At 44.0% G+C, this 20,436-nt stretch overlaps 1 protein-coding gene across 1 annotated transcript in view; it reads left to right on the forward strand.

Annotated features, from left to right (window-relative positions):
- The window catches only part of SEMA7A (semaphorin 7A (JohnMiltonHagen blood group)), a 144,464-nt gene that overhangs the window by 90,054 nt on the left and 33,974 nt on the right, over positions 1 to 20,436 (forward strand). Inside the window, exons 8-10 of the mRNA XM_069222212.1 lie at positions 3,154 to 3,332; positions 19,246 to 19,357; positions 19,736 to 19,928. Coding sequence (XP_069078313.1) covers positions 3,154 to 3,332; positions 19,246 to 19,357; positions 19,736 to 19,928 — 484 coding nt within the window. The remainder of the gene's footprint in view (positions 1 to 3,153; positions 3,333 to 19,245; positions 19,358 to 19,735; positions 19,929 to 20,436) is intronic.

Raw genomic sequence — 20,436 nt, forward strand, 5'->3', positions numbered from 1 at the left:
GATACTGTAAATAAGGTTTTGGCAAGGGAAGGGACGAATTCAAGCTGCATTGCCTAAAACAAATAAAGCCAGCAAATTGAAAGCAACAAATTGTGAGTTACAAACCACAAGGTCAATGGCAAGCAACGGGCAGAATGCATTCACAAGGTAGCACTATGAATTTACTTAAAGTGACAGCTGTGGGGTACTTTGTGGGGGAAGCCCAGTATTTTAGTCCATATCTTGCAGAGGTTTGGCTACATCAATCACCCAGGTAGTATGACGAGAAGACCTGGGGTGGTTTCCATGTTGCAGGATAGGTCTGTACACCCATTCTATCAGTTTGCCACCATTTCCTATGGTACAGAGCTTCTGGCACACCTCTTGTGGCAGACATGAAATAGGGCATTTAATGATTATTTAAGGTGGTTGTAAGTAAGGAGTTGACCGGGGTGAAGATGGTAGTCTGCCACAAGGGTTTGGAAATATAGTAGCTCACTGTTCAGAAACAAAGTCCCCAATTTTAAGACACCTGCAACAGGCCACTGATGGAGTTGCTCTGAGCACAGCCATCCTGTGCGAGTGGGAAGACTTAGCAAAGGTAGTGCAGGAGCATAGGGTTTCTTCGTGTCAGTTTACAGGTTCTGGCAAGGTAAGAGAAAGCTGTGCATGATAACCCCGGATGGTGATCCGTAGAATGGTCAGTAGGTAACAATGAGCAGTGCATTAAGCCTTCCTTAAAAGTCTTTACTGGTAAACCCCATCTCAAGCAGGGAGGTGGGCAGAAAGCCAGTGAGCCACCCATTGGACCTGTGCAGCTGAATAATAGCATTCTAAGTCCAGAAGACCTAATCCACCCGGAGTCACAGTTAGCTTTAGGGTGGAAAGAGCTCCCGATGGCGCCGCAGTGACCAAATCAGATGTGTGGCCTATCTGAAGAAGGAATGAAGGACGAGCAGGGGAAGGTTTGCAAAATAATACTATCATTGGGGTAGCACACCATCTTCACTAGTGCCACGTGGCCTTTACAGAAAGCAGAAGAGAAGACCAAAAAGCAAACTGGGCTTGGAGGGACTGTTCGCTCTGCCGAGATTTTCATCCTGGAAATCAGTGTAAGAATGGTAGATATTAATCACTAGGTATCAAAAGGTAACTGGTTCCCAGTTCAATCTGAGCTCTAATTGTATATGAAGGCGAAAACAGTGCCATATGTTAAATTTTAAAATTTGTAAATTTTGTTTGTGCAATTTACATCCCAAATATTTTGAAGATTCTATGTGTACTTGACACTTAGGGATAACCCAGATCTCTAGTTTGGCTTTTGCTCAATTTCAAAACCATATAAAGACATGGACAAAGCGGGAAATTGCCTTGCACAACCTTGCAAGGGGTCTGGCCCCTGCCCACCCTTCAAAAGCACTAACAGCGGACCATTGCACCAGAAGAATTTGCCAAGGTGGATGGGTATTGCTTGTTCAACCACTTGACAGTGCCCCTTCTGTTTCGCTCCTGTGTGCAGAGAGAACTCCCCAGGTACCCAATACCTTCAAATAGTCTTGGTGGACCCATCTTGTCTGATTTTAGGAATTGTCCTACCTTGTTCTTCTCTTCTTTATTTATCCAGTTCTTAGCAACAACCCTTTGAATTACTTTCCGTGGATCTCCCATTTGATCTCAGTTTCATCCTCCTCTTTGATTATCTTTGATTGGTTGTCCGGGTTCCCATTTCTGAGATAAATGTAGAGTTTCATTCATACACTCTAGTGCAGTGAGACTACAGGCAAGTTATGGGTACATCACATCCTGACATTAGGTGTGAGACTGTCGCCCACACCATCTGCCCTGCCTCTTTAAAAAAGAATTAGGTTGAAAGTCCATGGGCGGTTGGGGTAATCCAGATGTTTTTGTTCAATTTGTTTAAACTAGCATAAGGTTAATTATCTTAATGTGTCCCAAATTGTTTGCCAGGGGTTTTAAAATGTTCAGAAACATAATCAAAATGTTGCTGTTACTTTCTCTTCAGGAAAGATCGGGTAGATTTGGGTAGGGGTGATGGCCTTGCCGCAGTACTGAAGGGCATTAATTTACTACTGAACAAGGACGTAATGTGACACCTGAATGTAGCATACCAGGAGACAATCACAAAAGGTCCACAGTGAATAAATAGTGCTATGTTTAAAAAGAGTAAATAAATGCACTGACAACATAGTGAGGCATGGCCTCTCTAGCGCGTGTCTGTAAAACTGACGTTTGTTCTTGAATTTTTGTCCTGAATTTTGACCCTTTGTCCTGAATTTTTGTCCTGAATTTTGACCCTTTGTCCTGAATTTTTAACAGTCCTGTCCATAATTTGCCTCAATGCCAGGTGGTCACCCTAGCTGGCCCCCCTCTAAAAAATCTCCTCTCCTTCTTCTTTTTTTGGTTTGAGGAGAGAGATATAATAGACTTGGAGCACCTTCTGCCTCTCTTGCACCTGGCAGTGGACTGCAAACTTAATGGGCCAATTAGCAATCCTCATCCACCCTCCTAACCCTGCTTCCCAACAAATCACTTAATGACAGTGTGCTTGCCATTAACTCTGTTCAGCACTCTACTGCCTTGTGGCTAGATTTGCATATTACAAACACCATCTAAATACATACACACATAAGACCACATGCCTCTTCTACCTCTGTATTTTTCCACAAAGAGAGGAGATGGGTTCACCAATAGAACAGTTACTTAGTCTATCTCTTATGTGAGGGAGATCTGCTCCACGGGCCAAAATGTTCTTCTGCCTTTGGTTACACCATGGGGTGTTGATATAACTAATTAATTATATTTACTTTCAGTCTCCTTATCACGTCAAAAAGTACGGAAGCTTGGTTCTTTTTTCTGTATGTTACATAATCAGCCTTTAAGGCCTTATTGGTCATAAGACCCTCCCGTTTGTTTACCAACGTTAGAGTTTTCAGAAAGACTCAGACCACGAGTCTGATTTGATATCCTGTTTCTGTTCCTTCATGAGGTAGAAACAGAAAAAGGACCGTGTGCTGACCTGGTTGTTCCATGTATTAGATTTCGTTTTGTCATTTCAGTATGTGGCATTGTTTCATTGCCTCCTTGTACGTGTAGTTCCTCTCTTGTGACTGGAGGCCTTTTCCTGTCTCATGGCCTGTTAATATTTTTCCGCAGGAGGACGGAGGAGGCACGGGCGGCCAGGCATCCTCCATGTGGTCTACTTTCTTAAAGGCCAGGTTACAGTGCAGTTGTCCAGAGAGTGGAAGATTCTATAGCCGTCTTCATGACATCTTTTTCACACGATGTGAGAAGACGAAGGAAATCAGAGTGTATGGCGTCTTCTCAAATCCCTGGTGAGGAAATGTGCGGAAAGTGAGTCACACGAAAAGCTGTGGTGTGCTTTTGATTAATTAACTTGCGCTGCTTGGGTGTGCTGGGATGGGATGTGTGTAGCTGATAAAAAGGTTATGCCCTCCACTTAGCAACAGAATTTGTGGATTTATGGGTAACATTTATTACAATTAAACCTACTCATCCTTCTCATAATCTTTACAATCCGGGTCCGTAATACAGTCCACTAAGATAGATATGAAGTTGCTTTGTAACATCCTGTTTAACAAGTACACTGGCGAGTGATAGAGCGTTCCGACCTAATAAATTACCTGTATCTGGACGCTCTTGCGTCGATGAATCTTTTGACCAAGTGGGGCTCTCTTCACCCGAGAGTAATCAATTTAATCAAATCAATAATCAATAACGAACATAAGCAATGCCCTGATCAACATAACACTTCACAATTAATCCAGAAAACATTTCGGCGAACCATGACCTTCCGGCCATAAATAACCACACCAGTTTATTCAAAGTTAATGAATTTATTTCCCTATATTAACAAAGCTAGCACGATATAAATGTGTCTCAACACCAAATGGTATATGTAAATGAACATTAATAGCTGTCCATAACGACGGAAAAGATGCAATCTATGCAGCATTTGAATAACAATGCATTCGATGATAGCAATGCAAACCACTAAAACTATCATTTGTAATGGGCTAATTGCATACATTAGTCAGCATAACAAGGTCTCAAATTGCATCGTGCGACAAATGAATCCTCATCTAACCTCAAATTAGCATCTGCATGTGGGATTTCATGCAAAAACAATTTAGCAACATTGATTTGGAAAACTCCTAACTAGGGCTCTTATCAAAAATCAGCAGTTGGTTACCTAAAAAGAAACACAATGCAATTGTACATTTTCCTTTCATATTTACCAAATTCAATCAGCATTCAAGGAAGTCTTCGTCTCACAGGTACCGGTTTCGATCAGCATGGGACGGGGCAAAGGGGCAGGGTGGACGGGGCAATTGCCTCACAGCGGCAAGATAAAAGGATAAAACTACTACTTCATGCAAAGGGGCAAATCGAAGTTAAAGTCTCTAGGGCGAGAATTACTTAAAGTCTCTTTCTCTCGATTAGAGAAAGCATCAAAGTCTCATTCAAAATGGCGTCGAACATCAATTGGCATCGTAGAAGATGGCAAAATGACGAGGTCGGCAAGATGGGCCATAATGGCTGCAATGTCCTGCAAATGGCGGGTAATGTCTATAATGGCCGTAATGTCCGATGGGTAATGGCTAATGGCCTCAATGGGTGCAATGTCCTGTAATGGCCGCTTTCTTCTTGTGTACCGGGTTTAAATAATCAACAGTTCGAATCCAGTAGGGTCTTCCATTGGAGGGTTCATAGGTTGGCTTCAAATTGTCCAATCAAAAACAACAATTCACAAGCTTCTACCTAGGCATACATTATCCTTGGAGTCGGGAACGTAAGTTGCAACATATTTTACCAATTAACTCACTTTCAGAGCTTCCATTGTCTGCACCTGCAGATTGACCTTGGAGCAAAGAAGAAGATGCCAGGCTGGCACGAAACCTTAAAGATAAGCATGTGAACCGATCTCACTGGAAAAGTACAGCTTCAAGCAAGAATACACGTTTTATTAGCACATTAGAAAAACACGAGCATCTAAACCGTGAGACAAGGCAACTAGGCCGAAGCCTCCACTAAAGTTATGCTAAGTTAAAACATTTCAAACAAGCAAATCATGGCACACGTTTACGGTTATGTCAGATTAGTACAATTCTAATACATCACGTTATATAAAGCACGTTTATAAATGTTGGCGAACTACTCTGAGGGCACATTTGTCCCCGTACAATCTTTATTAGTTCGGTTAAAGTCACACTTGATTATTGCAGCACTACGTTTATGCGCTAATAAATGTAAAACCTTCATTTCTGCGTCATCAATCCCTCCTCTGATGACTATTTGTCATCACACAAAACCATTCCCACAAATTTTATTCCATTAAAATTCTGTCAGTTCTCTCTGCCTTTTAGTTCCCCTTGTTCTTGCCTTGTATTCTTCTGCCATTCTTTTCATCATTTTCTCTTCCTTCCTTCTTTTAATTCTTGCCATGATCATTAGTATTCCCCTCTTTATTCCCCAAATCCCAAAGATACAAATTAGTACTATTAGTATTCCCTGTATTATTTTTAGTAATATTCCATTCCAAATGCCACCAAGCCAATTTCCCACTGAAGCAATTCCCTTTCCAACCTTCTCCCAAACTCCTGGTTCTTTCAATTCCTTCAAGTCTGCACTCTCTTTTGTTAGATTTGCAAGCATTGTTTTAATTTTCACACTGTTGTCTGGTATATACGTGCAACAGTGACGCGCACCAAGCATTTTGCAAACGCCGCCATCCTTTGCTAAAAGAATGTCTAGGGCAAGCCTATTTTGAAGAGTCATAGCTCTTTCTGCTGCAAGTTCAGCATCCATCAGGATTATAGCACCTGAAAACTTTGTCAACATGTTATCCACTATAGTAGACAACTTTCTTATTTTGATGGAATTCAACACAACTCCCAATGAAGGAATCATGGCTCCAAATATATCTCCTACCACAGCAGCTGCGGTCTCTCTTTTCTGGATACGATGGGATCCAGGCGTCTTTGGAATCACCGATAGGTCATCCAGTTGATAAACCTTTGGGAACACTATACCCAAATAACATCTCCCCCACCATCCCTTTGGAAGACGATAATAGGCATTATGCCCGCAAATGTAATATACACCAGGTATGACAGGGTCAAGTCCGTTCAGCATGAATGTCCATTTGGCCCTAAAGACAAACGTATGTTTACATTCACTCGCTCCCACGAAAATGTTATCATAATAAGATTCACCACGATATATACAAAATTTCCCTACATGCCAAGCGTCTAAAGCTATTTTCCCTTGTGTTTTTATTGCGGCAAAGCATAATTATCTACTGAAGTCCTCTTACTTAGCTCTTTTTCTAATTTTGCATTCATTTGTGCCCTTCTATCATCTGTGCGATCTAAAAAGCTTATTTCTACTGTAGAGAGCGAGCAGGTAAGGTTTTCCCTATGAGTGTGAGCTGTTTCAAAAGGTTGCATTGGTTCGAAAAATTCCCTCATTATTTTAGCATCCCAATCTTTAGCAATCTGGCTTAGTTGCGTTATTATAGGAACATATGCAAAGGTAACATCATAATTTGAGTAAAAATACTGTATGTTAGTTTGACCATAAAATCTAGAAGTTACTAAACTACATGTAATCCCATATGTAAGAGGCATGTGGTGATAAGTCACCCCTTCCGTTACCGATGTCGGTATCTGTGTACACACATAACAATCTTTCGCATCCATAGTCTCAACATACTCTGTTAGTAGGCGATAGAAAACATTATACGAAAGTTCCTTCTTATCATGCAAGTGTCTCTCATCTAATTCTAGTCTTTTCAATGCGGTTAGTTCAGTGACAGTGACAGGAGCAGAAGTAGAAGCATCAATTTTCTCATTCTCACCCTTACCACGCGTTGCAAGCACTATTGCCATTATTATTAGTACACATGCAGTTATCAAGCCTATACACGCATATTTACAATATTTCACTCTACTGTTTTGTGTAGCGTACTTAGTCATGATCTGTATAGAATCAGAGAGCTAGAAGCACTTATAAAGAAACGATTTAGCAATTAGTTATAAAGCTGAACGAGCGCAATGTTCACACAGTTTTCTTCAGGAGCCCAGTCACTTATCGGTTAGCAGCATTTGTCTCAATTCGGCAATAACTCAGTCTTTTTTTTTTTCTTTTCAGTTAGCAACGTTGTCTCAAATCGGGTTTAAGAGTCAATCAGGTTATCAAAGTCTTATCAAGTTAGCAAATGTCTCATCCGGTTTAGCAATGTCTCAGCTGGTTGTATCACGTTAGATTATAGCAAGCAATGTCATTTATCAGTTTTTCAGTCAATAGTGTCCATAAAACTTTTCTTTTCTATTGGTATCTCTTCTTCTTCGTTCTCGAGGCTAAGAGATACAAATTCGTCGGTCCAATCGTCATTGACTACATATGCCCATTCTGGACCGGAATATCTCCTGTTTGGTATCCTTTTCCTTTTCAATTTTGCATCTCTCTTTGATTCTGCCTCACTGGTACTTTCCTCTTTGGCCAAGTCTTTTCCTTCACTTGATGTCGGTATCACGACAGACACTTCCTTTCTTTTCTCTTTCACTCTTGGCCCTTCACCGTCGTTCAACGTTTCTCTAGTTCTTAGTTTTACTGGTGATATACTTGGTCTTCTCTTTGCACTGTGTCCACTTGATGGACCTGCGATCTCTTCTGAAGAAGTTTGAACAGTTTTGTTCTGTTCTGCCTTGTCCCCTCCTTCTGGGTAGTCAATCAGGTTTTCCTTTTCTTTTTCTGTACCGTCTGCTTCTGGGAAAGCCCTCCTCTGATCAGGCTCTCCTGCTTCTTCACCTCTTTCGAGCCCTTTGTCACCGTTACTTTCTTCAGGCTCTTTGTCACTTTCAGCTGCTTCAGGCTCTTTGTTACCTTCAGCTGCTTCGTCGCTGTCTGAGGTTTCTCCTTGGTCTTCCCCAAGTGAATCGGTTGTTTCGTCCTCAGAGAATATTTCTCTCTCCTCTATTTCTGCCTGTTTGCTTCTAGTTCTGTTTTGCTCTGTCTCAGCGCTCGGCACTTTGTTATCAGGTACTGACAGTTTCAGCGCTTCAACTTCCTCATCTGTGGGACACAACACTTTCTTTGTATGACTGGCGTGGATCCAGTTGGGAACTCCCGCACACTTCACAGCGGTAGTGGTCATCAGGATCACTTGGAAAGGGCCTTTCCAACGGGGTTCCAGACACGACTTCCTTACGTGCTTCTTTATCACAACCCAGTCACCTGCTTTCAGTGTGTGTCCTGGACCTTGGATCGGTGACAAGGTGGTTGCTTCCACCTGGTGAGAGAAAGAGCGAACCACGTCAGCCAGACCTTTGCAGTAGTCTAACACCATATCATCTGTAATATTCAAAAGCTCGTTTGCGGGAACTGCAGGAAGTCTCATGGCCCTGCCCATGAGAATTTCGTGCAGGGACAATCCAGTCTTTCTGTCAGGGGTGTTTCTCATTGACATTAACACCAAAGGCAATGCGTCAGGCCATTTCAAATTTGTCGATGCACATATTTTCGCCATTCTTGATTTCAGTGTACCATTCATTTGTTCCACCAGTCCTGAGGCTTCAGGGCGATAGCTACAATGCAGTTTTTGCTCAATGTTCAGCGCTGCGCAAAGTAACTTTATCACCTCGTTATTGAAGTGACTTCCTCTATCTGATTCTAAAGAGATCGGGAATCCGAAACGTGGTATCAACTCCCTCAACAATAGTTTTGCAACTGTAAGGCTGTCATTTCTACGTGTGGGGTATGCTTCAATCCAGTGACTAAAAATGCACACAATCACCAACACATACTTCAGACCTCCATGCACAGGCATCTCAATAAAGTACATTTGCATTCTGCTGAACGGGCCACCCGCCCTGCCAATGTGGCTCACGTTCACAACCGTTCCCTTTCCTGGGTTCATCTGTTGACAAATGACACAACGATGGCAAACTGCTTCTGCAACTTGACGGAATCTGGGGTTAAACCAATCAGTTTTGAACAATCTTATCATGGCGTCTCTCCCTAGGTGAGCTTGCCCATGATAGAACCGCGCTAGCTGCGATAAGAGACTATTTGGTAAGACAAATTTTCCTTCATTTGAAACCCATAACTCATCTGGTCTCTTTGTACATTGTGACTTAATCCAGGAAGCTCTTTCATCCTCCCTGACGCTATTCTGTAATGCTTTTAGTTCATCCATTGTATCCACGACCTTCAAGGCAAATGCTTCAGCTGGTTCGAGCTCTGGCTCACTTATCAAATTCCATTCATCCCTGAGCAATATACAGTTCAAGGCACAAAATCTTGCGACCTGATCCGCATATGCATTTCCCAGGGAAACATAGTCCTGTCCTTTTGTATGAGCACTACACTTTACCACTGCAATTTCGGCTGGCATCTGAATGGCGTGTAACAATTCCCTTATTCTCTCCCCGTTTTTCACTGGGGACCCTGAAGAGGTCAGGAAACCTCTCTGTGACCATAGTTGCCCAAAGTCGTGCACAATTCCAAACCCGTACTGACTGTCAGTGTAAATGGTAACCTTCATCAATGTAGACAGTTGGCATGCTCTTGTAAGGGCTACAAGCTCTGCTACTTGTGCGGAATAGACTCCTTGAAGCCAGGACGCTTCCAAGACACCTGTTACAGTACATACAGCATATCCTGCTTTCAATATTCCCAATGCATCTCTTAAACATGACCCATCAACAAAAACAATTTGGTCATTTTCATCAAGCTTAGTATCCTTAATGTCAGGTCGGGGTTTTGTGCAAAATTCAGTCACCTGAAGGCAGTCGTGCTCGACGTCTTCAGCGTTCTCAATTTCAGCATTTTCACCGGGAAGCAAGGTTGCTGGATTCAACGTAGTGCACCTTTTCAGCTGCACATTCGGTGAGCCCAGAATTATTGTTTCATACCTTGTGAGTCTTGCTCCAGTCATGTGTTGCGTTCGGGAGCGGGTCAAAAGTATCTCAACTGAGTGAGGGACCATGACTGTTAATGGGTGTCCCATCACTATTCCTTCACTCTGAGTGAGGCTGATACCAACTGCTGCTACGGCGCGCAAACACCCTGGCAGTGCTGCTGCGACCGGATCCAAAGTAGCTGAAAAATACGCTACTGGTCTGTTTATGCCACCATGGGCTTGGGTCAAGACAGACAAAGAACATGCATCACGTTCATGACAAAACAATGTGAAAGGCTTTGTGTAATCAGGCATACCTAAAGCTGGAGCCCTACACATGCATTCTTTCAATTCAATAAAAGCATCCATCTCATCTCCTTTCAGCTCAATTTCATCCAAGGCATCCTTCTGGGTCAGTTTCAGTAAAGGCTTTGCTAGAGTTGAGAAGTTGGGAATCCACTGGCGACAGTAGCTCACCATCCCCAAAAACTTCCTCACCTCCCTCCTCGTCTTTGGTGGACTCATTTGAAGTACACTTGTTATTCTTTCCTTCATTATTCTCCGTGACCCTTTCTCTATTTGATGACCCAAGTATTTCACTTTCTTCTGACAGAACTGCAACTTTGAAGGAGACACCTTGTGTCCATTCCTTCCCAAATGGTTCAGTAGAGCAATGGTGTCGGCTGTGCAGCCACTTTCTGTTTTAGATGCAATCAGTAAGTCATCAATGTACTGTACTAGGGTTGACTCGAATGGCAATTCTAACGCTTCCAAGTCTTTCTTTAGAATCTGATTGAAAATTGACCGTGACTCAGAAAACCCTTGAGGAATTCGACACCAACTGTAAACTCTGTCTAAGAATTTGAAACAAAAGAGAAATTGGCTGTCCTCATGAAGAGGCACCGAAAAGAATGCTTGTGACAAGTCGATGACTGAGAACCACTCGGCATCGCAAGGGACTTGAAACATTATCACAGCTGGATTCGGTACTACAGGGCAGCATTTAATTACGATGTCATTTATTTTCCTCAAGTCCTGCACTATTCGGACCTTTCCACTCGGCTTTATTAGTCCCATGATTGATGAATTACATGGACTGCTTAACACTTCTTTCAATTCTCCCTGTTTTACAAACTCGTCAATGAGTTGGGCGACTTTCATGAGGGTGTCTTGTGCCATGTGGTATTGTGGGGTCTGGGGAAAGGTTACATTGGGTTTTACGGTCACTTTCACTGGTTCCACTCCTTTCACCAATCCCACCTCTTTTCCTGTCATATCCCACACTTCCTTTCTGACTGTTTCCCGTAATTCAGCTGGAATATCTTCTTCAGTTATCATCGGAAGAAGGTTAATCAGAGGATATTCTTCATCGACGGTTTCCATCTCATCCCCTTCTACACTGTCCTCTTCTTCCCCATCACTGCTCGTCTGAATTCTAATTCCATCGTTCGAACACATAATCGAACATCCCAATTTGCACAATAGGTCTCTCCCTAACAGTGCTATCGGGCTTGAGTCGCATACCACAAAACGATGTGACCCTTGATAGTTACCAATTCTGACTTGTACTGGATCTGTGATTGGGTTCGTCAGGTGCCTGTTTGCTACTCCCACTACCTGAACTGTTCTCCCTGAGAGTGGCAAATTTGGTACTTCAATGCTCCTAACAGTTGAACGTGTGGCTCCTGTGTCGACCAAGAATGAAACACGATGACCCATAACTCTTCCCTCCACATATGGACCCTTTTGATCAACTTCCAAGGATGCTGCAAGCACACAATTTCCCTCCTCATCTGAACTTTCACTCTCCCATACATTGTTTATTCCATTCTCACTGTGTAGTGGGAACTGTTGTACTGTGCCATTTGTACTCATCACCTGACCCGAGACCTGTGGAGGAACCATCACTTGCTGCTGACTCACTGGTGCCAAAGGTATTTGCATTTGCTGATTAGGTACCATGGGAAACTGCTGTTGCATTGGCTGCATTTGCGTCATCTGCATACGGGGCATCTGCATCTGCTGCGGCTGCATGGGCTGTAATCCCTGCAGCTGATTTATGGTCTGAAAATTTGGGTTTGGACCTCTCATTTTCGGTCCCCTCATTGTCTGGAATGCATTGACATCATTGTTTTGCTGACCAACACCTGCACCTTCCTGCACCACCATCGGGCACTCGCGTTTCCAATGTCCGACGATTCCGCACACGTGACACGGCATCACCCTTTTCATTGCCTGCACACCATTCGGAATCGCAACAGTGTTCAAATCCGGACCATTACTCCCAAAGCCTCCTCTGCCTCTGCCTCTCGCCTGTGGCTGAAACACCATGTTTCCCTGCGGCTGCGGCTGCGGTATCTGCTGTTGGAACCCTTGCAACCCTTGCAAACCTGTCTGAGCTGCTTTAAGTTGCATCATCATCACTTTCTCTTTCAACCTTTTCTGTTTCACTTCAATTTCGTCGCTACAGTATTTCGCATAATTCAACACCTCATCAATAGGTTTCGACTGCCAACAAATCAAATGCGTCTTTATCATCTGACTTATCTCTGGTCTCAGCCCTTCCACAAATCTAAACACAAAATGAAGCATGTCCCTCGCCTCTATTGTTTCCGTGCCACTGTAGTTCTTGAACGCCTTCAACAACCTCTCATAGTAACCATGAATCGACTCTTTAGCCTCTTGGGCAGTTCGATCAATCTTCTGCCAATCCACATTTTTCGCGGCAACCTTCGTCTTCAAATGCTCAATCACCTTATAGTACAAGCTCATTACCATAGGTGATGGTGCACCCGTATCCCTGTCTCTCTCTGGTTCACTTGTCGGCCAACCTATAGCCCTTTTGCAGTCTTCCCACAAATCTGCCGGAACCACAATCTCAAAGAGGGTGTTCAGGTCTTCCCAAAGACATTTTGCAAGCTTCACAAACCTATCAGTCTGTTGATACCATTCAATCGGTTTCTCTCTCAGTTTGGGAAAATCATCCGTAAAAGACTGAATGTCGCTCCTGTGCCACGGTACATGTATTAATTTTCCCCCTGCTGTCTCCCTCATTGGTAACATGGTTATTGCATCACTACTCTGTGGTCTTTTCTCGTTGTGCTCTGGGACACTGTCTTTCTTCTTCTCCTTTTTCTTTGCCCATCTGCTTTCCCATTTGTCTAAGCACCTCCACACTTGTGCACTCTGCAGCAATTCTCTAAGGTGCGTTTTCATGCCTGCTGACCTCATGTGTTCAAAGTCTGTGGTCCCGAAATCCAATCTATAGCTCCTGCTCAAGTGTTTTGTCTTGTCTATCTCAACCCCGTTTTTGTCAGCTATTTCTTGCAACCTTCTATGTACCTTGTTCACTTCTCTCGTAATCCTGGGACATAGATACCTCAGCTCTTCTTCCGAATAGCCTCAAACCTATTCAAACCCATAGTCCCTTCCACCAATTCTTCTGCATCCATGTTCAACCTTACCCTATTCAGATAGTCTTCTCCCTTCCCACTGGCTGAGCTTTGTGTGGAATTCAGACTGTTGAACCACTGTGTTAGCTGTTGCGCATTCAACCCCATCAGTGTAGCATTCACATCGACTGCCATTGATGGTTGCGGCAACTTTTCAGTGTTCGATGATAGCGGTATCATCAGTGGGGGACTCGACCTCACCATTGTTGACTGAGCACATATGGGACTAAACTCCATCAAGGACCCAGATCCAGTTGGCTGAGCCGCTATCGGAGTTGTCTCTGGAGTGTTTTCTATGCACCTCCTTTCCCTCCCATTCTGCACCACTGATCCTTGACCGCTCATACCTGAGTTAGGCTGAATGTACAAAGGTACCGGTGGACCTACAGTAATGGGTAGGGATATCGCATCTGGGTTCTGTCCATTCCCCAGATTCTGAGGCATGTTCATTCCCACACTATGGGTCATCATTGCCGGCATGCCCGTCTGACTCCCCGTCATCTGAGCATGTGCGGTTCCCCCCTGCATCTGCTTTTGAGGCATCAAAAACTGGGTTGATTCAGCTTGTGCCAATGTTGGGTTTTTGACCATTCTGTACTCCCATTACGGTTGGATCTAGAATCATTCCCGTACTGTTGTCACTGCTGTAGTACCTTGGGACCTGCGGCTGATAATTTTCAGCTGTTTTCAATATAGGCACATCTGGATATATTCTCCTAACCTGCGGTATCTGCGGGGTGAACAGTAAACTCGGGTCCTTAGATCCCGATGGCGTTTCTGAATTCGGAGTTTCATTATTCTGTACCGGTGCCGGAGGGGCAGAACTGGTACTTGGACCTTGTTCACTCTCTGCATAAGGTGGTGGACGGTCGTTCAGCAATTGCATGATGAACTCCTCATCCTCTGACTCGTCTTCCTCTCTATCTTTGGAACACCTCCTGTTTGTCTTACAGGTAGCTTTCTTGCCTGTCGCCTCTTCTTCCTTAGCAATTGCGGGAAACAATTTTATCCCCTGCAATATATCTGACCTCCACACCTTCTGTGCATTATCCCACCTAGCGTCCGCTAGTGTCTTTTCTACTTTTCTTATCCTGGTCTCGAACTTCTTTTGCTGTTGCTGTCTAGCCATTAGTTCCCAAATCGCTAGAGCCTCAAACTGTGCTGGCCTTGGGGGTACCTTCATGTCGTACATCGCGAATCTCAAATTCTCTAGGATCCTTATATTGAATGTCCCATGGATCGGGAACGCTACGCTCCCATGTCTCTCTGTCAGCTTGTGCCATTGCTTTAGCCAAAGGCACGGAGCTACCCCCCTTTCCTCCATTACAATATAAGCTGGTGTACCTTCGGGTGGCGTCTCCTCTCCCACGCTCGCTTTAATGTAAGACTCCCCCTTCATCGCACTCTTTAATGCCTTAAAAAATGTCATTTTCTCGTCTTTTATTTCACAAAATTTGTAATCAATAAGTGACTTTAATTCCCGGAATACTCTTCGCTTGCCTTTCCCCTTCCAATCGAGCACCACGGACTGCGTCCAATCCGTGTGCGACCCTTCTCTGCAACCAACCTATCCCAGCGCGGCTCCCAGTGACGTCACACTCACACACTCTGCGGCTGACAAAGCCTCGCGGCTTGTCCTCCTTCACTCAGCTCCTCTCGTAACAACTTCTGGCATGTATCGCGAGCAACCAAATAATAATAAAACAGATCTGTCGGTTTACTACAGGAAGGGTAACACAATCGCTTCAGGACCTTAGGGATTTTTCACTAGCCTCGGCAGTTATTCCATCTTTCTCGGTCCCCACTTTCGCAAGCAAATCTGACCCGCAGATTCTGCTCTCAACTTGTCAATGATCTATTCTAGTGCACTTAGAATTTGTCAAAGCCCGAAGTCGAAGTTTTCTTTCACTCTCTTAACACACGTACCGACTCGTTGACCACGCCCGGTCAACCTAATAAACCGACCAGACCACAACATAAAACAAGTGTCTCATACACTTTTCAACATACTCCGGAGTCTCTTGACCTCGCAGGGCCTGTCTCAACAACAACAACCACGTGGACCTTTTTCTGCACAAAGCGCCACATGCACATGAAGTTCGATGACTTCCCTACTCTCACACTCGGAGTCGCACCTCCGCTATTCTCTAAAATCCTCACAACCTTTTCAAACAATCTGCGGCAATAAGCTGTGCAAGTGCAAAATCCTAACTTCACTCATACCGTCACTAGTACCGCCAACGCCGATTCCACACCTCCATTCTCTCCATTCGCAAGCTCCGAGATCCCGGGAAAGTCGCGGGGGACTTAGGGCATCATCATTCTCTCAATCTGTTTTACCCAAGAAAATCTAATTCAACACCATATACCTCTCGAGTGGGGTCCCAAAGAGCGAAACCGTCACCTCTCGAGCGGGGTCCCAAAGGGCGAAACCGTTACCTCTCGAATGGGGTCCCAAAGGGTGAAACCATTACCTCTCGAATGGGGTCCCAAAGGGCGAAACCGTTACCTCTCGAATGGGGTCCCAAAGGGCGAAACCGTTACCTCTCGAGCGGGGTCCCAAAGGGCGAAACCGTCCTCTGCTACCATCTACTGATAGAGCGTTCCGACCTAATAAATTACCTGTATCTGGACGCTCTTGGGTCGATGAATCTTTTGACCAAGTGGGGCTCTCTTCACCCGAGAGTAATCAATTTAATCAAATCAATAATCAATAACGAACATAAGCAATGCCCTGATCAACATAACACTTCACAATTAATCCAGAAAACATTTCGGCGAACCATGACCTTCCGGCCATAAATAACCACACCAGTTTATTCAAAGTTAATGAATTTATTTCCCTATATTAACAAAGCTAGCACGATATAAATGTGTCTCAACACCAAATGGTATATGTAAATGAACATTAATAGCTGTCCATAACGACGGAAAAGATGCAATCTATGCAGCATTTGAATAACAATGCATTCGATGATAGCAATGCAAACCACTAAAACTATCATTTGTAATGGGCTAATTGCATACATTAGTCAGCATAACAAGGTCTCAAATTGCATCGTGCGACAAATGAATCCTCATCTAACCTCAAATTAGCATCTGCATGTGGGATTTCATGCAAAAACAATTTAGCAACATTGATTTGGAAAACTCCTAACTAGGGCTCTTATCAAAAATCAGCAGTTGGTTACCTAAAAAGAAACACAATGCAATTGTACATTTTCCTTTCATATTTACCAAATTCAATCAGCATTCAAGGAAGTCTTCGTCTCACAGGTACCGGTTTCGATCAGCATGGGACGGGGCAAAGGGGCAGGGTGGACGGGGCAATTGCCTCACAGCGGCAAGATAAAAGGATAAAACTACTACTTCATGCAAAGGGGCAAATCGAAGTTAAAGTCTCTAGGGCGAGAATTACTTAAAGTCTCTTTCTCTCGATTAGAGAAAGCATCAAAGTCTCATTCAAAATGGCGTCGAACATCAATTGGCATCGTAGAAGATGGCAAAATGACGAGGTCGGCAAGATGGGCCATAATGGCTGCAATGTCCTGCAAATGGCGGGTAATGTCTATAATGGCCGTAATGTCCGATGGGTAATGGCTAATGGCCTCAATGGGTGCAATGTCCTGTAATGGCCGCTTTCTTCTTGTGTACCGGGTTTAAATAATCAACAGTTCGAATCCAGTAGGGTCTTCCATTGGAGGGTTCATAGGTTGGCTTCAAATTGTCCAATCAAAAACAACAATTCACAAGCTTCTACCTAGGCATACATTATCCTTGGAGTCGGGAACGTAAGTTGCAACATATTTTACCAATTAACTCACTTTCAGAGCTTCCATTGTCTGCACCTGCAGATTGACCTTGGAGCAAAGAAGAAGATGCCAGGCTGGCACGAAACCTTAAAGATAAGCATGTGAACCGATCTCACTGGAAAAGTACAGCTTCAAGCAAGAATACACGTTTTATTAGCACATTAGAAAAACACGAGCATCTAAACCGTGAGACAAGGCAACTAGGCCGAAGCCTCCACTAAAGTTATGCTAAGTTAAAACATTTCAAACAAGCAAATCATGGCACACGTTTACGGTTATGTCAGATTAGTACAATTCTAATACATCACGTTATATAAAGCACGTTTATAAATGTTGGCGAACTACTCTGAGGGCACATTTGTCCCCGTACAATCTTTATTAGTTCGGTTAAAGTCACACTTGATTATTGCAGCACTACGTTTATGCGCTAATAAATGTAAAACCTTCATTTCTGCGTCATCACGAGGAAGGGCTCCGCGGTACCCAGTCATAATGAATGACGAACAATGTAAACACTCAACACATGGATGTGATAGAGAAGGAAACAGAATATTTTTAGACCCAATACACAACACTTTGCATCAGCCTACAACACTGAGGAATGAAAAACAACTGAAGTTGCACCTCACAGACCCTTCCTACCCAAATCCAGAGCCATGATGAGATAGGATGCCTGAGATGTGAAGACACGCAGCTTGACATGGAATATTTCTTGCCCTCACATCGGGAGACACTGTTGTAGAGGCAAACAAAGCCACCAATGTGTTCTGAGCGGGAAAGAACGAAGAAGGTGGCATATAAACACTACACCCTGCAGCCTTCCATCGCCCTAAAAAACGGAGGGCATCCTGCAGCCCTGCCACTCTGTCCCAGAGATGTGGTAAATCCCCACACTGAGAGCCTGCCAAGTAAACCACCAACTGGTTCAGAACAACTTCAAATAATCCTCAATTTCCATGTGTCCTAGCCATGAACCCAAGGTAATACCAGACATTCAGTGGGTCAGCCTGTCTTCAAAGGCTCACCCCCGACAAAAAGAAAACAAGGCAAATAAAGAAACCACAATGGCCCCAGCACATCCCAAGAATTCGAAAACGATACATATATAGGTGCTGCAGCTGCAGGCTTCCACTAAATTGTCTGGATCACAGAAAAACAGAAAACAGGGCTCAGGTATGCATGCCCCTGAGAAGGTAAACATATTTTTATTTCAAATGGGTGGCCTGATTTCCTGGATTATGGATTCATTTTAAGAACAGCAGCACTAAAAATATGTCCCTTGTCCACAAACCCCCATAGGAAATTTAAAAAAAATGAAAATATGTACAGCATAAGCAGTGGCAGTTCAAGCAGCCTTCAAATAAGTACAGTGAGTAGAAACGAGGGAGCATCAGTTCAAGATCTTGCCACACACAGACAATGAAGAAAGAGCACTGAAAATGTATGTTTCCAAGACCCATGTGAGGCACGATTACTCCGCAGAGGGTATATGCCATATTTTGTATTACAAATATGGTCTGACATAAATATCGTGGTGGAAATATTGTTTACAAAAATATCGTTCCATTGGTGCAGATTTGCTAGAATAAAGTCAAGTGCAGCGATATATTTGAGATAATGTAAGAACATAGTATGCATGTCTTATGAAATTCGAACAAGCATATTCTAGTACTATTCCACAGTACTGGGCCTTCAAAATGACCTTGGAAGTGACTTAGGTGCAATCTCAGTAAAGACATATATGACTTGCTAATTATTCTGGACCTAGAACATCATGTATTATTCCATTACTGAAACCCACTCGAGGTTCTTTAACTGCTAGTCAATCCTAACTTTCCATCACCTCTTTGTGTCCAGAACTGGGACTCCACATGTAGTTCATTAAGCAGCCCTCCATCCTGACTTTCAAAACTGTTAGATATTTCATCCTCTGATGGGAATCAGCACTCACGTTGACGATCTGGAGCACTCTCCAGTCAAAGCCGGCCTGCCAGCAGACATGGACAGCATTTAAGATGGTGTCACTTAGACAACGCCTGTGATTCTCTTCCTTCTGCAGGCACCATACAGCAGTCTGTGTCTATACCATGGGTGACATTGAGGATGTGTTCCGAAAATCGCCTTTTAAGGGAAACGCCAGTCCATATAACCTAGGAACCCGACCTGGAGAGGTGAGTCTACTGTTTATTGTCTTCCAGTGGTTTTCAAAGGACTCGACTTAAGAATAGCTGCAATAAGGGAATACTTCTAGGGTAGCCTCAATAAGAAAAAACCCGGTCTACTGTACAGTGGGAGTATGTCATGAGTCGGAGTACGAGAAATTACTTTCAGTAAAGTTTTTTATGTTCTGCACTGCAGTAGGGCACCTTATTGGGCCTAGTCTCACAAGTGCAGGGATGCTACTCAAGGAAGATGAGTGTTTTGTGCTGTCTAAAGGAGTGTGATCAAGCCCAGTTAGGAAGGAAAGTTTACCTTTCTTTGATATTATTAGTGCAGCAGTAGAGAAATGTCAGACATGTTTCCCTCTCACTGTCCCCTTCTTTCCTCAGTGTCTAGCAAATGGAACCAAAACGCCCTCTGACACCTTCAAAATGGCAAGCGAGCATCCTGAGATGTTGTACGCCGTATTGCCTGTTGGTAATAGACCGCTCTTCCAATGTCATGAATTATACAGAAAAATTGTGGTGGATCAGGTGACCGCACTGGACAATGTAACCTACAACGTGCTGCTCATGGCTACAGGTAAGAGGAGAACCCGAGTCAATCAATCAAACAATCATATTTATACAGCGCGCTACTCACCCGTGAGGGTCTCAAGGCTCTAGGGGGTGGGGGTCACTGCTGCTCGAAGAGCCAGGTCTTGAGCTGCCTCCGGAAGGCGAAGTGGTCCTGGGTGGTCCTGAGGTGTGCGGGGAGGGAATTCCACGTCTTGGCTGCCAGGTAGGAGAAGGATTTCCCACCTGCAGTGGTTCGGCGGATGCGAGGGACGCCGGCGAGTGCGAGGCTGGTGGAACGAAGTTGACGGGTGGGCGTGTATAAGGTGAGGCGACGGTTGAGGTATTCGGGGCCCTTGTTGTGGAGGGCTTTGTGTGCGTGGGTGAGGAGCCTGAAGGTGATCCTTTTGTTGACGGGTAGCCAGTGCAGGTGTCTCAGGTGGGCGGAGATGTGGCTGTGGCGGGGTACGTCGAGGATGAGGCGTGCAGAGGTGTTTTGTATTCGCTGAAGACGTTTCTGAAGTTTTGCGGTGATT

This window comes from Pleurodeles waltl, chromosome 3_1, assembly GCF_031143425.1.
Source record: "Pleurodeles waltl isolate 20211129_DDA chromosome 3_1, aPleWal1.hap1.20221129, whole genome shotgun sequence".
Classification (NCBI taxonomy): Eukaryota; Metazoa; Chordata; class Amphibia; order Caudata; family Salamandridae; genus Pleurodeles; species Pleurodeles waltl.